Genomic DNA, 17505 nt, shown 5'->3' on the forward strand with positions numbered 1-17505 from the left:
TGGCAAGTCCTGAATGTTTTTCAAAAGAAGGAAATCACTGTGGGCTGCAGTTCTAGGGGAAAAAAATGCATTCCTTAACTGTATGGAGGGATTTGAGCTGAATTATAAAGATTCTCCAAAATAAAGACCATTTGAAAGGCTACAATGTCTCTTTCATTGTAATGTAACCACATAAGTAAAGATGTGGAATTTGAAAAAGAATATGGTATATTCATGAGACAAAAAATGTTGTGAACAGGACTGGACTAAAGGGTAAATTTGACAGAGAGATTTCTGGTGACATGGATCACCTAGATTGAGATTATACCTAGAAAAGAGGTAATGGATTATACTTTGAGATGCAGAAAATAGGGAATCAATCAGTGTTTTAAGGAGGAACTCAATGAAAGCATTTTGTGCATGATATGTAGAAACTTCTAGAAAATCAAGGCAGAAAAAGGATAGAAACATGGCCTATGATGATGACAGTGCTTAAGAAAAAATACTCAATGTAAATGATTAAGGGGTAGAGGAACAGAGATAGTTAATAATTGCGAGGTTAGATTCTGACTGGTTTTAAAAAAGTAATAATTTCACTAACAATAAAAATAGGAGAGGTTCTCATTTTTAGGCTGGGAACTGACTTTGGTATGTTAAATTATGAGCTGACATTAAGAATATTAAAGGGAATTTTCATGCTCTTCTAGTAGTGAGGAGATAAACTGGCAAATTTGGAGTCGGGGTAATATTAAATAATGAGAGTACCAGTATGAATCATCACAATGATTGAGCTCTTTAAAAGGGAAAATAGGGGCGCTTGGGTGGCGCAGTCGGTTAAGCGTCCGACTTCAGCCAGGTCACGATCTCGCGGTCCGTGAGTTCGAGCCCCGCGTCGGGCTCTGGGCTGATGGCTCAGAGCCTGGAGCCTGTTTCCAATTCTGTGTCTCCCTCTCTCTCTCTGCCCCTTCCCTGTTCATGCTCTGTCTCTCTCTGTCCCAAAAATAAATAAACGTTGAAAAAAAAAATTTTTAAAGGGAAAATATACCCATGAGTAGGGAGAAAGTTTCTGCAGGAACTGCACCTCTACATTCAGAAACCGAAAACATAGAAAGCAGCATTTGATGGTTTAGGAAAGTGATAGGGACACCAATACATGACTTATCTCTTAGTCCAGGTTTAGGAAAAAAAATGAGAATGGTCAATAGAGAAGTAATGGAAGTGTGCAGTGGAAATGTAGGATAATAATTATAATGCGGATAAAGATAGTAAAACAGGTTAACAGATACGTTAGAATAGGCTGGATGTAGTGTAATCAGATTGTGTTCAGAAGGAGAAGGAAGAAACACTATGTCCCAGAAGCAATCAGACCAGGCTGTTGTCAACTTAATAGTGGAAAGTGAAAACAAAGAACAAGGTCAAAACGTGTTATCAAAAATTATGGGGAGATTTTTAAGTGTGTTAAGGCATGCATTGAGGCATAAAAATGCCATGGCTGTAAAGAAAGATTGTCTAAGAGGAAAGCAAAAGAAGAAGAAAGACCATTGAGTGTAAATTGCCTAAGGAAATGAAAGGAACCATGGTACCTGGTTGGAGGAGAACACTGGTTAACACTTAGCTTTATCAACATGTCAGTAAAACATAGAACTATACACTGAAAATTCTACTTTGTAGAAATCTTTTTTTTGAAAAATTTTTTAATGTTTATTTACTTTTGAGAGTGAGAGAGAGACAGAGTATGAGGGGGGAGGGGCAGAGAGAGGGAGACAGAATCTGAAGCAGGCTCCAGGCTCTGAGCTGTCAGCACAGAGCCTGACGCAGGGCTTGAACTCATGGACCATGAGATCATGACCTGAGCCGAACACGGATAACCAACTGACTGAGCCACCTAGGTACCCATACTTTGTAGAAATCTTAAAAATTTAATGAGGGGGTGCCTACATGGCTGGTCAGTTAAGCATCTAACTTCGGCTTAGGTCATGATCTCGCAGTCCGTGAGTTCAGGCCCTGTGTTGGGCTCTGTGCTGACAGCTCAGAGCCTGGAGCCTGCTTCAGATTCTGTCTCCCAATCTCTCTGTCCCTCCCCCACTCGCACTCTGTCTCTCTGTCTCTCTCTCTCTCTCTTAAAAAAATAAACATTAAAAATGTTTTTAAACTTAATGAGGTTTGCAACATCATCATTAATTTGAATATGTCATGAAGTATTATTGAGTCTGCTACTCTGCAAGAGTGATAATCTAAGCCATTTACTGCATTTTTGAAGGTGTCGCAAATAAGGCTAACAATGAAAAATTTTGGAATTTATATCTTTACTTATGTCATTTTTAAAGCTTTAAAATTCTATGAAGAAAAATATGTACCTGAATTTCTGTCATAAGAAATCTATATTCAGGTAATGGTTTGTTTTAGTATAAATTCTTTTAACATTTTCTCTCTCAACATTTTTAACCATATATGCTATACTAAAAAGATCAGAATGGCAAGCTGAATATGCAAATAATACTTCTTGATTTCTGGTAAATTTTGTTTACTTTTGTATTATAAGCAAAACAAAATGGGCACATTTTAATGTGTACATGAAATTTAAATATCTTCCCTTTCAAATAATTATAGGTAACTTTACTCCTACAAATTACAATCATCTTTCAAGAGGAACCCTGGATTCACTTGTGACCTTGCCTATTTCTGCAGGTGCTCTATTGTTTCCTTAGGAATTTTGAATTCATCAACCAGTCCCTCAAAATGTTACTTATAATTCACCATACATTGATTTCATCTGCTGAATTCATACCATAAACCTCTCAAGAGGAAAAAAAGTTCTTTTTTTTTTTTTTTCAATTTTTAACGTTTATTTATTTTTGAGACAGAGAGAGACAGAGCATGAACAGGGAAGGGGCAGAGAGAGAGGGAGACACAGAATCTGAAACAGGCTCCAGGCTCTGAGCTGTCAGCACAGAGTTGGACGCGGGGCTCGAACTCACGGACCGTGAGATCATGACCTGAGCCGAAGTCGGACGCTTAACCGACCAAGCCACCCAGGCGCCCCGAAAAGTTCTAATACGTATACTTTTATTGCTTCCTATGAAAAACGCCTCTTCTTTTTTTTTTTAGTGTTTATTTTTGAGGTGGGGGAGGTGCAGAGACAGAGGGAGACACAGAATCCCTCCAGGCTCCAGAAGCAGGCTCCAGGCTCTGAGCTGTCAGCATAGAGCCTGACATGGGGCTCAAACTCACACACCGTGAAATCATGACCTGAGCCGAGGTTGGACGCTTAACTGACTAAGCTACCCAGGTGCCCCAAAATATTCCTCTTCTAACACTACATCACAGATTTCTTTTTCCCTAAGTGCCATTTACAACTTTCTCATTCAAGTCAAAACTACAAATATTTCTTCTCTTTCAAACAAATAAATAAACAAGTAAATAAATTTTTCAGTCACGTTGCTTACACAGAGATGTGGGACAATTAAAGCGACTTAATAATAACTAATCACAAGGGACTTATTAAAAAAATGAGCATTATTTGAGCTAAATATAAACAAGTTTATACTCTTGAAACTGACAAAATCAATTCAGTGTCATAAAATACACTAACCCATAGTTTTGTTCTTTTTCTCAATAGATAATCCTTTCCTATCTCATTTTATTTCTTCACCATAAAAGATATATTGATTTCTAGCTCCTAGATAAAGCCAGATATTATTGTCATCGTCCACTATTGGTTGTCAAGAAACATTATATAACAGATAAAACAGGAAAGAGTTTTAAAAAATAGGCCAATTTTCATTGTATTATTCAGGAGGTTCTGGAGATAAGCTAATAATCACTTACACAACTGTGCTGATTACAGAAGTTGCAAATTCTCCTCCTCCATGTATGTGTGTAGCCCCTTTGCAGTTCCACCCATCAGTGTGACTCTATTTCCCCATCCTGTGAATCTGGACTTGGCTGTGAATTTCCTTGACCAATGAGACATCAGTACATATGGCTTGTAAAATATTTGTGCATTGAGGTCAGCCATTTCCGAGAACCACGGGACCATCCCAAGCTAGCCTGCTGAATAACAGAGACTAGTGGCCCAAAATCCAGAATACAGCATGCCAACTGCTGGACATATGAGGGAATCCGTCCTAGATCATCCAGCTGCCATGTGATCTGAGGCTGACCAGAGATCAGAAGAATCATCAGCCAATCATAGAATAGTGGGATAAATAAGCAGTTGTTGTTTAAAGACACTGAATTATGGGATGGTTTGTTATTAATCAAAGCTAATTGATATACACAAATCTCTACTCCTAGAATAGGGATTAAAAAAGAAATAAATGGGGGCACCTGGGTGGCGCAGTCGGTTAAGCGTCCGACTTCAGCCAGGTCACGATCTCGCGGTCCGTGAGTTCGAGCCCCGCGTCGGGCTCTGGGCTGATGGCTCAGAGCCTGGAGCCTGTTTCCGATTCTGTGTCTCCCTCTCTCTCTGCCCCTCCCCTGTTCATGCTCTGTCTCTCTCTGTCCCAAAAATAAATAAACGTTGGAAAAAAAATTAAAAAAAAAAATAAAAAATAAAATATAAAAAATAAAAAAATAAAGAAATAAATGTAATTAAGTTTAAACTGACATTTAATACAGAAATGACTCTGATCCAGGATGTTTTAAGTTTATTTATTTATTTTGAGAGAGAGAGAGAGAGAGAGAGAGAGAGAGAGAGAGAGAGAGAGAAACCCAGGCAGGCTCTGTACTATCAGTGTAGAACCCGATGTGGGGCTTGAACCAACAAGCCGTGAGATCATGAGCTGAGTCTGATAAGTCGGACGCTTAACTGACTGACCCATCTATCCCTGATCCCTCTGATCAAGGATTATTAATCTCAGTATCTACTCACTCACCTACTGAGAATTCATTTGGTAGTGATCCTATATTGGGATGTTAATTCATATGTGAATCACTATTTCCCAAGTCCACCTAGTATCTTTTTTTTTTTAATTTATTTATTTTTTTTATTTATATATGAAATTTATTGTCAAATTGGTTTCCATACAACACCCAGTGCTCACCTAGTATCTTTTTAAGTGTGATATCCTACGATAGATGCACGAGCTTGCCAGTTTCCTCTTATTCCTTCCCTCTATTCCTAATCAAAATCATAAACTATAACAGCTTGAGGGCCCACTATAGATTTCAAAGTTCAAGTTTTATAATAAGCAATGGTCCTCTCTTCCACATTGGCATGATCCAGCATGTTTCTAATTCTGCAAACAGAATCTTTGTCAGACCAACTAATACGATCTAACTAGGGAAGTCCCCTGAGCCTGAGTACGTTTACAGAAAACTTTTCAGCTTCCTATTTTATTAAGACTGACTTCTCAACAGAAAAATGTTAATATTGCCTTCTACTCCATCTATTGCCGTCAGCTATTCTGACACATTCACGAAAAATTGGGAAGCTCTGACTCTATGAATAATCCTAATACTGATAACTGAGTGCTCCTGAGGTCCCCTGTCCCTTCGCTGCCTCCGAGATCTGGACCACACATAATATTGACCCTACAGAACTTCAGGGAAACGTTCTACACATGACTCAGAATTTTTCTGTCTCTAACATAATGTTCCTTATGAATTTTTCTGCTCCTCATATTAAGGAGCTTCTACCTGTGGTTCCAATGTCTCTTATTCAGATATGCCAGTGCCCTATAGGGATCTGGTCTTGATCAATATTGTAGGGTAAATGACATTTAGGACCATCATGCCTATGAAGGGGATCAGAATATGCCACCCAAAATTATACTACTATCACATAAGGGTTATTGTGAGCTGAAGGCAACTGAGAAACAGTGGATACAGGAAAAGCTTGCTACCCTCCCCCTCTACTTAATAACAGGACATAAATTTGCCTTCATGAAGGTATCCCCTCCATGATTCTAGGGTGGGAAGAACTATCATTATCACAGGAGTTGGAGATAGCACCGAAATGAGTCAACATAAACAACATCTTACTAAAAAAAACATTATCTTCCATTAGTTTCCCCCATATATTTATCCTTCCACAATTTACTTTCCCTAGAAGCCCTAATTCCTTTTTTTGTGGTTGTTTTTTGTTGTTGTCATTTAGCTACATCTCTGCAATTGATCACCCTTTGTTAAAATGGTATATAAACCCCTGACTCTGTTTCTTTGGGTCTTTACTTCTTTTCTGTGAAGTCCTCCATGTACTCATAAAAATTAACATTACATAAAAATTTTTATGCCTTCTTTTTTTCATGATAAGCTGTTTTCTATGAGTTGAATTCACATTTCACTGACAAAATCCCAAGAGGATATAGTAAAAATTGTTTCCTCCCCAACCTGACATAGGCCATCTTCTTGGAGAGAGTCTAATATTTTAAGAAATTATGAATTCATGGAAGCCATACTGAGCACCAATTTACATCCTGCAACTTAATGAGGAGGAAATCCCATGTTCTCTTCTTCTCTGCACTAATCATGATTAACTCTAGATTTTGCTCTCCGTAATCAATCATGTTATTCTCTGTCTTCCATTGGAGCATAAAAATTATCCCTTGCCTCAGTACTTGCTGACTCCCTACACAGAACATTCATCCTTCATTCTTACCTGTTTCTTAACCTTTGTAATTTCAATGTACAATAAAACAATGCTCCTTTATGTATTTCCAACATTTACAATTATCTTAATATGTAATCTGAAAATTGCTGCAAGCTAATAAATATGACTGAAAGTATTTATTTTATAAAATCTGAAAAAGTTGAGTAGCTAAGATCCCCACATTTTGAGAATGAATTTTTATATGATATATACCAAGCAAATAAAAAATAAATACTTTTTAACACCTGACAGTTTTTTTTTAGCCTTTGAAATTGCAAATAGAAACATTAACATAAAATGGGTCACCTGGGTGGGTCACTTGGTTGAGCGTTCAACTCTTGCTATCAGCTCAGGTAGTGATCTCACAGTCATGAGACTGAGCCCAGTGTCAGGCTCCAGGCTGAGTATGGAGCCTGCTTGGGACTCTATCTCTCCCTCTCTCCCCCATCCCTGCTCCTACACTCTCTCTCTCTCTCTCAAAATAAATATAGAAACATTTAAAACAAAAAAGAAAAATTAACATAATCAAATGAATGTTTAGGCACTCATAAAAGGATATGGAACTAGCTCATTTAAAAGACATAAAAAAGGGGCACCTGGGTGGCTCAGTCGGTTGTGTCAACTTCAGCTCAGGTCATGATCACACAGTTCATGGGTTTGAGCCCCACATCAGGCTCTGTGCTGACAGCTCAGAGCCTGGAGCCTGCTTTGGTTTCTGTGTCTCCTTTGCTCTCTACTCCTCCCCTGCTCATGTTCACGCCCCCCCTCCCCGAAATAAATAAACATTTAAAAAAATTTTTTTTTCAACGTTTTTTTATTTATTTTTGGGACAGAGAGAGACAGAGCATGAACGGCAGAGGGGCAGAGAGAGAGGGAGACACAGAATCGGAAACAGGCTCCAGGCTCTGAGCCATCAGCCCAGAGCCCGACGCGGGGCTCGAACTCATGGACCGCGAGATCGTGACCTGGCTGAAGTCGGACGCCCAACCGACTGCGCCACCCAGGCGCCCCAACATTTAAAAAAAATTTAAAAAAATAAAGGAAAAATATATTTCCAATAAAATATAGTTTAAAAGCAAGGCAAATTACAACCAGTAGTCTTGAAAAAAACTATATATATATATATATATATATATATATATATATATATATATAAGTATTATGTAGGAAGAGGGTTCAGGATGGTATTGTAGGAAAACCCTGAACTCACCTCCTCCCAGGACACAACAAAATTACAGCTAGTTATGAAATCATTTTTCTCTGATAAGGACCTGAGAAGTAGATGAATAGCACCTACACACACACACACACACACACACACACACACACAAGATGCATTGAGAAGAGTAAGAGTGGCAGAAAAACCACGTCTTCTGGGACCCTAACCCAGCAGGGAGGTGACTTCCCAATCACAATGATGATGCCCAAAATACAGAACACTTCCCCAAGGAGTGAATAAATTATGTCCTTCATCAGGAACTCTGACCCTGGGGGCTATCACCAGAAAGATAAGCCCCTAAAATGTCTGGTTTTAAAAATCAATGAGGATTAAGATGAAGAGAATCACAGAATTACAGGAGAGGGAGATCTGACTCTTAAAGGAGTTGCAAGAAAAGCCACTCACCCCAAGAATCTGGGCAAAACAGATTGAAAATTGCCTAGACCATAAGTGAGAGAGACCCACTTACTAATTTAAAGTCGCTGCTGGAGACAGAGGAAACTGTAGGGACTTTATCCAGGGACAAAAGCCCTGAAAGATTCCACTTTTGAAATTTCATCATAACTTGCTGTTGACAGAGTCGACAGGCACTATTTTTGGTGCTCTACCTCTAGCCTGCTAGCACCAGAGGGAATGCTCTGCCTACCCAGTGCTGTAACCAGTGTGGGCAAGTTTGCATGGCAATTAACCCCATGGAGACCAAACCACAACTGGGAGGGATGCAATTCTTGAGCCCTTTAGCTAAGGAGACAAGATGCAAGGGCAGGGTGAGCACCCTGAACTACAACTAGGATAGGCAGGTGCTCCAGCCACGCCCGTTCTGCTCAGCAGTCAAGCTGTAATGGGCCGGGCGATGCCCACCCAGCAGACAGACTGGAGAAGTGACCATGCCAGGAGTGCCATAGGTCCTGCACTTCTCACAGTAGCCTACCCACAACAGGGCTGGGCCAGGGCCCCGAGACCTGCTCACCCCACACAGAGAAGGAAAGCAACTGAGAAGGATCAGCACCCTCAGCCCAGCAGCCCTTCACAGCAGCTGCAGCCCTATCACTGCTTTTGATATCTTTAAATACTTCATCATGTTGCCATTAAGTTTTTTTTTCTTTTTATATGTGGTAAAAGATGTAACAAGACGAAATGCATTATTCCAGAATTATTAAAATGCAATACCAAGACAAAAATGAACTTTGCATCTCATTTGTATATACTCGTGTACCAGTAACTCTTTTGGGGGAGGGAATTGTTTTGCTTTTTTTGTTGTTTTTATTTTCTGGTCTGGCAAATCAAACTATAAATTCTCCTACAAAACTTTAAGAGAGGATTACGATGGTTAAACAAATTAGCAACTTCTTAGTGGGGATGGGGTGGTGTAAGGAGAGTATTTAGAGAAGTTTATGTGAATTATCCATGTAAACTAATCTTAATTTTTAAATTCTAGTCTGACCTTAATACACTACCTCATATCTGTAATTATTATAATTATTTCTGATTGTTTAACAACTCTAACATGTATTCTAAAAATAATTTAGAGGATAATTATCTTAAATAATCCACAAATGTATCACAAATACAGTAACACAGGGGCACCTGGGTGGCGCAGTCGGTTAAGCGTCCGACTTCAACCAGGTCACGATCTCACAGTCCATGACTTCGAGCCCCGCGTCGGGCTCTGGGCTGATGGCTCAGAGCCTGGAGCCTGTTTCCGATTCTGTGTCTCCCTCTCTCTCTGCCCCTCGCCCGTTCATGCTCTGTCTCTCTCTGTCCCAAAAATAATAAACGTTGGAAAAAAAAACAAAAAAAAACAAATACAGTAACACAAAGTTTTAAATAAAATTAGGCTTGATTGTAAGTTTTGTGCATACCCTTTCTTATAAAACCTCCACACACACAAAAAACTATGATTTGGTTTCCCATTTCGGAGGTGAGGAAACTGACAGTATCACATAGTAAATAAACAGCAAAGTGGGATCTGAATCCCAACTTGACTGATTTCCAACTCCCAGCTATTTTGTTTCACTTCTTCCATGTGCCTTAACACTTTCAGCCACGAAAATGCTACTGGTTTTAATTGCTTTGATTTTAGGAGGCAGGAGTAGAATGGTTTGGTTGCATGTATACTTTAATATGCTTTCAGTTTCATTTACCACTGTTCTAAAAGGATCTATACTCTTAAGTCATCTTAGCCTTCAGACATGACCATTGAACTTTACTGAACATAGCACAGCCAGACTTATCATCATAAAACAAAAGCCTAGTGTATGTATACCTTATAACACAAATGTTTTCCCTTCATCTACTAATAAAACCAAAACTACTTATCTCGGATATTAGTACATCAGTGTTCATTGCAGCATTTCTACAATAGTCAAAAAGTAGAAAGAAACCAAGTGTCTGCAAATGAAATGAAAGGATAAACAAAATGTGGTTTATATATACAATAAAAGATTATTCAGGTACAAAAAGAGGAATGAATTTGATTCATTCTGTAACATGAATGAACCTTGAAAACATTATGCTAAGTGACATAAGCCACATACATAAGGTAAAATATTGTGTCATTACACTAACATGAAATACCTAAAATAGGCAGATTTATAAAGAAAGCAAGCAGATCAAAGGTTACCAGGGGCTATGGGGAAAAGGAATGGGGAGTAACTTTTAAACAGAATTTTATTTGAAGTGATAAAAAGATTTTGGAAATGATCATGATGATTGCACAATATTAAGAATTTAATTGCATTGAATTGTACAATTAAAAATAGTTGAAATGGCGAATTTTATTATATATGTATTATATATTATGCATAATATATATTACCTAATTTAAAAAATTAAAAATGTAATGTAATACACCAAAAACTATTCAGTTGTGTACTTTTAATGGGTGAATTGTATGGTGTATAAATTGTATCTCAATAAACTTTTTAAAATTTATTTGTATTTTTATTTATTTATTTTTTTAATGTTTATTTTTGGAATAAAGACAGCACAAGCTGGGTAGGGGCAGAGAAAGCTGAAGACACAGAATCCAAAGCAGGCTCCAGGCTCCATCAGCAGAGAGCCGATGTGGGTCTCAAACTCACCAACTGTGACATCCTGACCTAAACTGAAGTCGGATGCTTAACTGACTGACCTGGCACCCCTAAACTTTTTTTAATGCTCCTTATATTGGCAGATCAAATCTTTCATTATTGGCACCCTCCCTAGGACTTTATCTTCATCTCACACCAATTTATGCCATATAATCCACATTCTAATCACACTAAAGGATATGTGATTCCTTGTCTACCCTGTCTTTGTACTAAAGATTTTCTGAGCTTGGAGGTTCCTGGGTTGCTCAGTCAGTTAAGTGTCTGACTCTAGGTTTCGGCTCAGGTCATGATTTCACAATTCATGAGTTCAAGCCCCACATCAGGCTCCATGCTGTCAGCAAGGAGCCAGCTTGGGATTCGCTCTCTCTCCTCTCTCTGCCTCACCCCAGCTAGCTCTCTCTCTCTCAAAATAAATAAATAACCTTTTAAAAAAATAAAAATTTTCTGAGCGCTTATTCTAGAAGAGTAGTTTGGAAACTTATTCTGAGAACTTTTACTATCTTAAAAATTGAGGACTTGAAAGAAATTTTGTGTGATTTGCATCATATTTATTTACCATATTAGAAATTTAAACTAAAAATTTTGTTTTAAATATATATTAACCTCTTATAATTTGTAAATTTGTAAAATTTAATTTGTAAATTTCAATTCATCTTGTAAAACACAAATGAATTGACTGCATATTAATATAACTAACACCTTCTAAGAAAATACCTGTATTGTTTAATTTATTTTGTTTAAGGTTTATTTACTTATTTTGAGAAACAGAGTGTGAGAGAGAGTCAGAGAGAAAGGGACAGAAAGAATCCCAAGCAGGCTCTAGGCTCAGTGTGGAGTGCGATGTGGGGCTCAATCTCATGACTGAAATCATGACCTGAGCCAAAATCAAGAGTCAGCTGTTTAACCAACTGAGCCCCCCAGGCACGCCTGTATTGTTTTAAATGAGAACGGAATACTGTTTTAAAATTTTACAAGTCTGTTTAGTTTCTGGATTACTAGAAGACAGCTAGGTTCACACATCGGCTTCTTTTCCTGTTAGGTTGTTTTAGTTGAAATATGTGAAGAAAATCCAGCCTCACACAGCTATGAAGTTGGAAGAGAAAGGTGTTTTAGTAGCCTTTTCAGATAATTCTGGATATTCTTTCACACTCTACTAACACATAACAAGTGGTAGTTACTTAAAGCTTAGCTTCAGTGTGGAATCAGAAACCATACTGGTGAACTTTTCATACTCTATCATATTAAAATCCATTGGTCCATCCTACACTTTGAATGGATCATTTACCCATTCATGACTTTTTTATCATGTCATTTGAAAAATATTGGTTCCCTAAGTTAAGCATATCTGTTGACACATTTCATTGTGCAAAAAATTAGCTCAATAATACCAACACCCATATCATCAGAGAAGCCTTTAAGCACTGGGAAGTCATCAAGCTTACTGTACTAGATACAAATCCTCCGGAATTGTAACTTTTACATGAAAGCTTGATTTCTATTATTTGCAGCAGATATTGGAAGTCATTTTCCTTGTAGTGACAGACTCATTGTGTTCGTTCTTTAGAAAATGTCTGCTACACACCAAGGTTTGAATAACCATAGACTATATGTTCCTCACTCTTTCAAGTAAAGCATGGTGTTCCTTAAAAGAAGCATGGATCCAAATAATCACACAAATACTTGGTTTCCTTTAGGCAGCCAATGAAGTTCAGAATGCAGCAAAAGTGTCCTATGTGTATTTCATCACATAGACTAATAAAGAGATGTGTACTGTAGGATCAGGATTTAATAAAATAAAAATGTTTTACTCTCTTTAAGGATGTTCTTAAGTGAAACAGGCTTTTTTTTTCTCTGCTATTAAGCAGCATTGAAAAATACAATGACTACTAATACAGTTTAGTGCCATTGCTTTGATTAGCACTAAGTTGTCAGCAGTTTGGCCACCACTGCTTTCACACCATCAATGCAAAGGTCAATTCTGTGGAAAGGCAATTATCTAGTATTATTATGAAAATACTATTGATCTCTTAGACTCCACAAACACCTATCAGGAGTCCCCAGGAAACCACACTTGAGGACCACAGGTCTAGAATTATTTTTTCTTCCTCTCCTCCTCTACCTGCCCCAGTCTACTAATAGGTTTCTATTGATCTTTTAAGTGTCCTCAACTCAGGTCAGTGGCGTCTTATAGTCTTCCCCAAACAGTTTTTGTTTGTTTGTTTGTTTGTTTTTTGGTTTTTTTAAAATTCTCTAGTCTTTTAGTATCTTGTGGCTTCTACTTAATTTCAATGTTTATTTGCAGTCTCTTCTGAAACTGTGGCTTCTAAAGGCCTATGGGCTGGTATTCAACTTTATAACCAGAATACCTGACAAAAATTCTGAAGCATAGAAAATGAATTAATAAGTTAATTAATATATTGTGGATATAATGCAAGCACTTTCAACTCTGAACTGTATCAGTCTAGAAGAAACGGAGGACTAGAGTAGTAGTATAATCTAAACTTCCTATACATATACTGAGTTGATAAATCTCAAATATGTCTGTACTTTATGACTAATATTGTTACAGTTGCATTATCTCCCTCCCTCTGTCTCTCTCTCTTTTTCAAACACACACACACACACACACACACACACACACACACCCCAAAATGGCATATTGGCACGTTCTGTAATTTATAACTGGTATGAAATTATCAATAAGTGTAGTAACCTAGAGAATAAAGAAATGATAATATATATTTATACAAGTATATGTTTGAACCAATTTGGAAAATCTGAGTAAGATTTGAATAAACAAATACTGGCCTAGCAGAATGTTAGGCATTGCATTGGTGGCAATGTATAATAAGTTTGACCATATTTATACTTACATTTGAATGAGTAAACATATAGTAGATGTTATATTTCACTAGCTATCAGGTATATTAATATAAGTTGACTTTTCTTACAAATTAGATAGTCATAAATTAATAAAAATTATGAAATTATTGTTGAAAACAGTGTGAGACAATAAGCCTTTTCATATACATTTGATGAAAATAGAAACTGGTATGGTCTTTTTGGCAGGAATTTGACCAGCTAAAAAATTACAATAAATACTGATTGATTCTGCAATTCTATTTCTAGGATTCTATGCTAAAGAAATACATGTGTGAATAAAAATATTTATATGCACAAATGTTCATTTTGAGATTGTAGGTAATGATGAATTACCAGAAATAAATGTTTATCAGAACAAAATGATTAGTTTATATTTAGTGTAAAATAGGCACAGGCTTTCAAAAGAATTAGATAGAGTCTTAAATAGGAAATAAAAACTTTTCAAGGTACATATATAAAAAATCTGAATAATGCATATAGTATCATTCAATTTTGTAATTACAAATGAGATACACATTACATGAAAAAAGTTCTGAAGACATGACTGCTGTTATGGGTAAGTAAATGGAATTGATGTTGCAGTGATAAGGCAGAAATTTAGTTTTTAAATCTATTTTACTTGAATACAATTAATTTATGCATTATTTTACAATTTAAAAAGTAATGAAAAGGATTGTCTTCAAGTATAATGAAATTGGAAAAGTGAGGGATATATGAAAATCACACAGAGAGAAAAAAAAGAGGTTATATCAGGAATGTAAAGATCATCCTTGTTGAAAGTTGGATGGCAGAAAGATGTTTCTCTAAACAATATGAATAACTATATGAATAAACAATACAAATATAAAACAATAAACTACATGAATAACAATATTTTGCTGGAATGAATATGTCCCTTAAAATATAAAAATATTTTAAAATAGTATTTATTTACTAACATTTTCTCAACACTACTATACACACACACACACACACACACACACACAAATAATAATCTCTGATATTTGTTTGAGAAAATACAATTCACTGAATAAAATTAGGCAGATATTCCTAAAGGTATAATTTCACCCAGAAGAAGAAAATAAAATTAGTATAGTTTTATACTGAAAAAAAATTTCCATGAATTTTGATATACGTACAAAAAGACACTGTCAAGGATTATATTGAAAGATCCATGATTAGAAACTAATAATCATAATATACATACTGTACATGCTAACGGTTAATTGCTTCTTTGACTTTCAGCAGATCAGATAACATAGGTGCATTATTCTTGAATATAAACTCAAAAAAATGTAATTACTACATACAATTACCATTCTAATTTCTCTGCTAATGCAAATGATACTCATTTTCACCAAAGTATTTAAAAAAATATTGTACTTACTTTCAACGATTACTTGTCTGTCTTCCCAGTTATCTTTAATAAGCTGTATATTTCCAAAGTGTGCATCGCTGTAAAAGATTCGGTTGGTACCTTTTCTTCTTTGATTATAGTCAAAAGCCAAGGCTATGACATTCTTAAAATAATGTGGATTTTCATATGGCCTTATTGGTGAATTTAAATTGGTTTCATCAGAAAGATGTATACTTTTTAATATTGTTCTCCCTGAATATAGCAAATAGCCTTCATGCCTTAGGCAAGTAACTCCATCCTCTGCTAAATATCCATGGGCACAAGTGCAAGTTCTCCGAGAATTTCCTCGATAAAGACAAAGTTGCTGGCATCCACCATTGTCCTTTTCACAAACATTGGTCCCTAAATAGGAAAAAAAAGACACACACATATACAAACATATATGTTTGGTTTTTTATTTTGTTTTCAAATGATTTTTCTTTCAGAAAAAAAATGTTTAAAATTTTTTTTTTAACGTTTATTTATTTTTTTGGGGACAGAGAGAGACAGAGCATGAACGGGGGAGGGGCAGAGAGAGAGGGAGACACAGAATCGGAAACAGGCTCCAGGCTCTGAGCCATCAGCCCAGAGCCTGACGCGGGGCTCGAACTCACGGACCGCGAGATCGTGACCTGGCTGAAGTCGGACGCTTAACCGACTGCGCCACCCAGGCGCCCCCAGAAAAAAAATGTTTAAAGTAAGCTTCATGCACTGCATGGAGCCCAGTGGAGGGCTTTAACTCACTATCCTGAAATCAAGACCTGAGCTAATAACAAGAGTCACTTAGGGGTGCCTGGGTGGCTCAGTCAGTTAAGTGTCCGACTTTGGCTCAGGTCATGGCCTCATGGTTCGTGCTTCCAGCCCTGCATCAGGCTCTGTGCTGACATCTCAGAGCCTGAAACCTGCTTCAGATTCTGTCTCCCTCTCTCTCTGCCCCTCCCCTGCTCACACTCTGTGTCACTCTCTCTCTCAAAAATAAATAAACATTAAAAAAAAAAAAAAGAGTCGCTTAACTGACTGTGCCACTCAGGGAGCCCTCTTACAGAAATATTTTTTAAAATAATGTTGAATAGTCTGTTATTTTTTATTATTATTATTCTTAATACTGGTCAGTAAAAAAGTCAAATACTATAAAATACTGACTTTTTTCACACCAGTTTAAATCTTGGATTTCTGATTTAAAAGACTGCATTCTTCTGCTCTAATTATCATCTAAATAAAAGCATTACATTTTTCTTGTAATCAGCCAGTTAAGTGTATATCTCTTTTTTGAAACTTGATGCTGAGATTGCAACAGGTTTCATGTACTGTAATCTTTGGCACAAATAATATTTTCTCAAAACATGAACTGAGTTCCCCAACAAACAGTGCACTGCTTTAAAATCTGTGTCTATGAAATATGAAAGCTATCAAAGAAATTTACAGTGCCAATGTACCTAACCTCCTAAGTATATTAAGCGTAAGTTTTTACTTCAGTTTTGAGTGAAGATGTAGTATACTATCAAGATTGCTCCATACGGCTGATTTTCTTCCATGAATCCATCATCAACTATAAAATTATTATACATTCCTTTGATGTCAAGAAAATTAATTACAATTTATTTTAATGGACATTAATATGGATATTTAATGACATAAAATGGACACTTAATTGAGGTAAATTAAAAAAAAAAATCCAAACCACATTTATATCAGTTTCAAAAAACACATTTTAAGGGATTGATGACTTCAGAAATATTTCACACCAATAGCAAACTTCTGAAGCCATATCACTTTACATATTAAAACATAACCCAAAACACATAGCTTTGGCAACTTTTACTCTCTAATATCCTAATTGTGCTTTGTATTTTTTTGTCGAGTATGTATATTTATCAAAATCTTCTACATTACTTAGCCCAAACCTATACTGAAGGCATGCCAGGCATATAACATGTCCATATAAATACACTGTCTAAGGCAAAACTATCTATGTATGAACTATTGTGTATTCATTTCATTAGACTACTGTATGATTTTTATAGGAAATTAGATGTTAAAAAATACAGTTTTGAGGTTTTGGATTCATATAAGAATCTCTAACTTTGATTAATATTTTTTAAAAAGGAGAGAAATAATGTAAGATATATTTATTTTATAAGAATGCTGACCTTTCTCTCTTACTCGGTTAAAGATTTTAACTTCCTTCAGGTTGACTCCAAGACCTGTTCTCATGGTTACGGTTTCTGTGGCATCATTCTTGTGGCCTCTTCTGATGGACCCGTTGGCATGTGCTCTGACAAAAAGTTGGACATACGTGATCAACAATCTTTAAGTAATTCACATCAAGCCAGTTATTTAAACT

The 17505-nt window shown here is 36.5% G+C and overlaps 1 protein-coding gene across 4 annotated transcripts in view; it reads right to left on the reverse strand.

Annotated features, from left to right (window-relative positions):
• Positions 1-17505, reverse strand: part of LRP1B (LDL receptor related protein 1B) — a 1898953-nt gene that overhangs the window by 437690 nt on the left and 1443758 nt on the right. For all 4 annotated transcript variants that reach the window (XM_040474969.1, XM_040474970.1, XM_040474968.1 and 1 more), the window contains exons 40-41: positions 17312-17436; positions 15153-15524 (exon numbers count right to left, since the gene is read on the reverse strand). In XM_040474969.1, the coding sequence (XP_040330903.1) occupies positions 15153-15524; positions 17312-17436 (497 nt within the window). The remainder of the gene's footprint in view (positions 1-15152; positions 15525-17311; positions 17437-17505) is intronic.

This window comes from Herpailurus yagouaroundi, unplaced genomic scaffold (genome assembly GCF_014898765.1).
Source record: "Herpailurus yagouaroundi ecotype Mexico unplaced genomic scaffold, PumYag 140, whole genome shotgun sequence".
Lineage (NCBI taxonomy): Eukaryota > Metazoa > Chordata > Mammalia > Carnivora > Felidae > Herpailurus > Herpailurus yagouaroundi.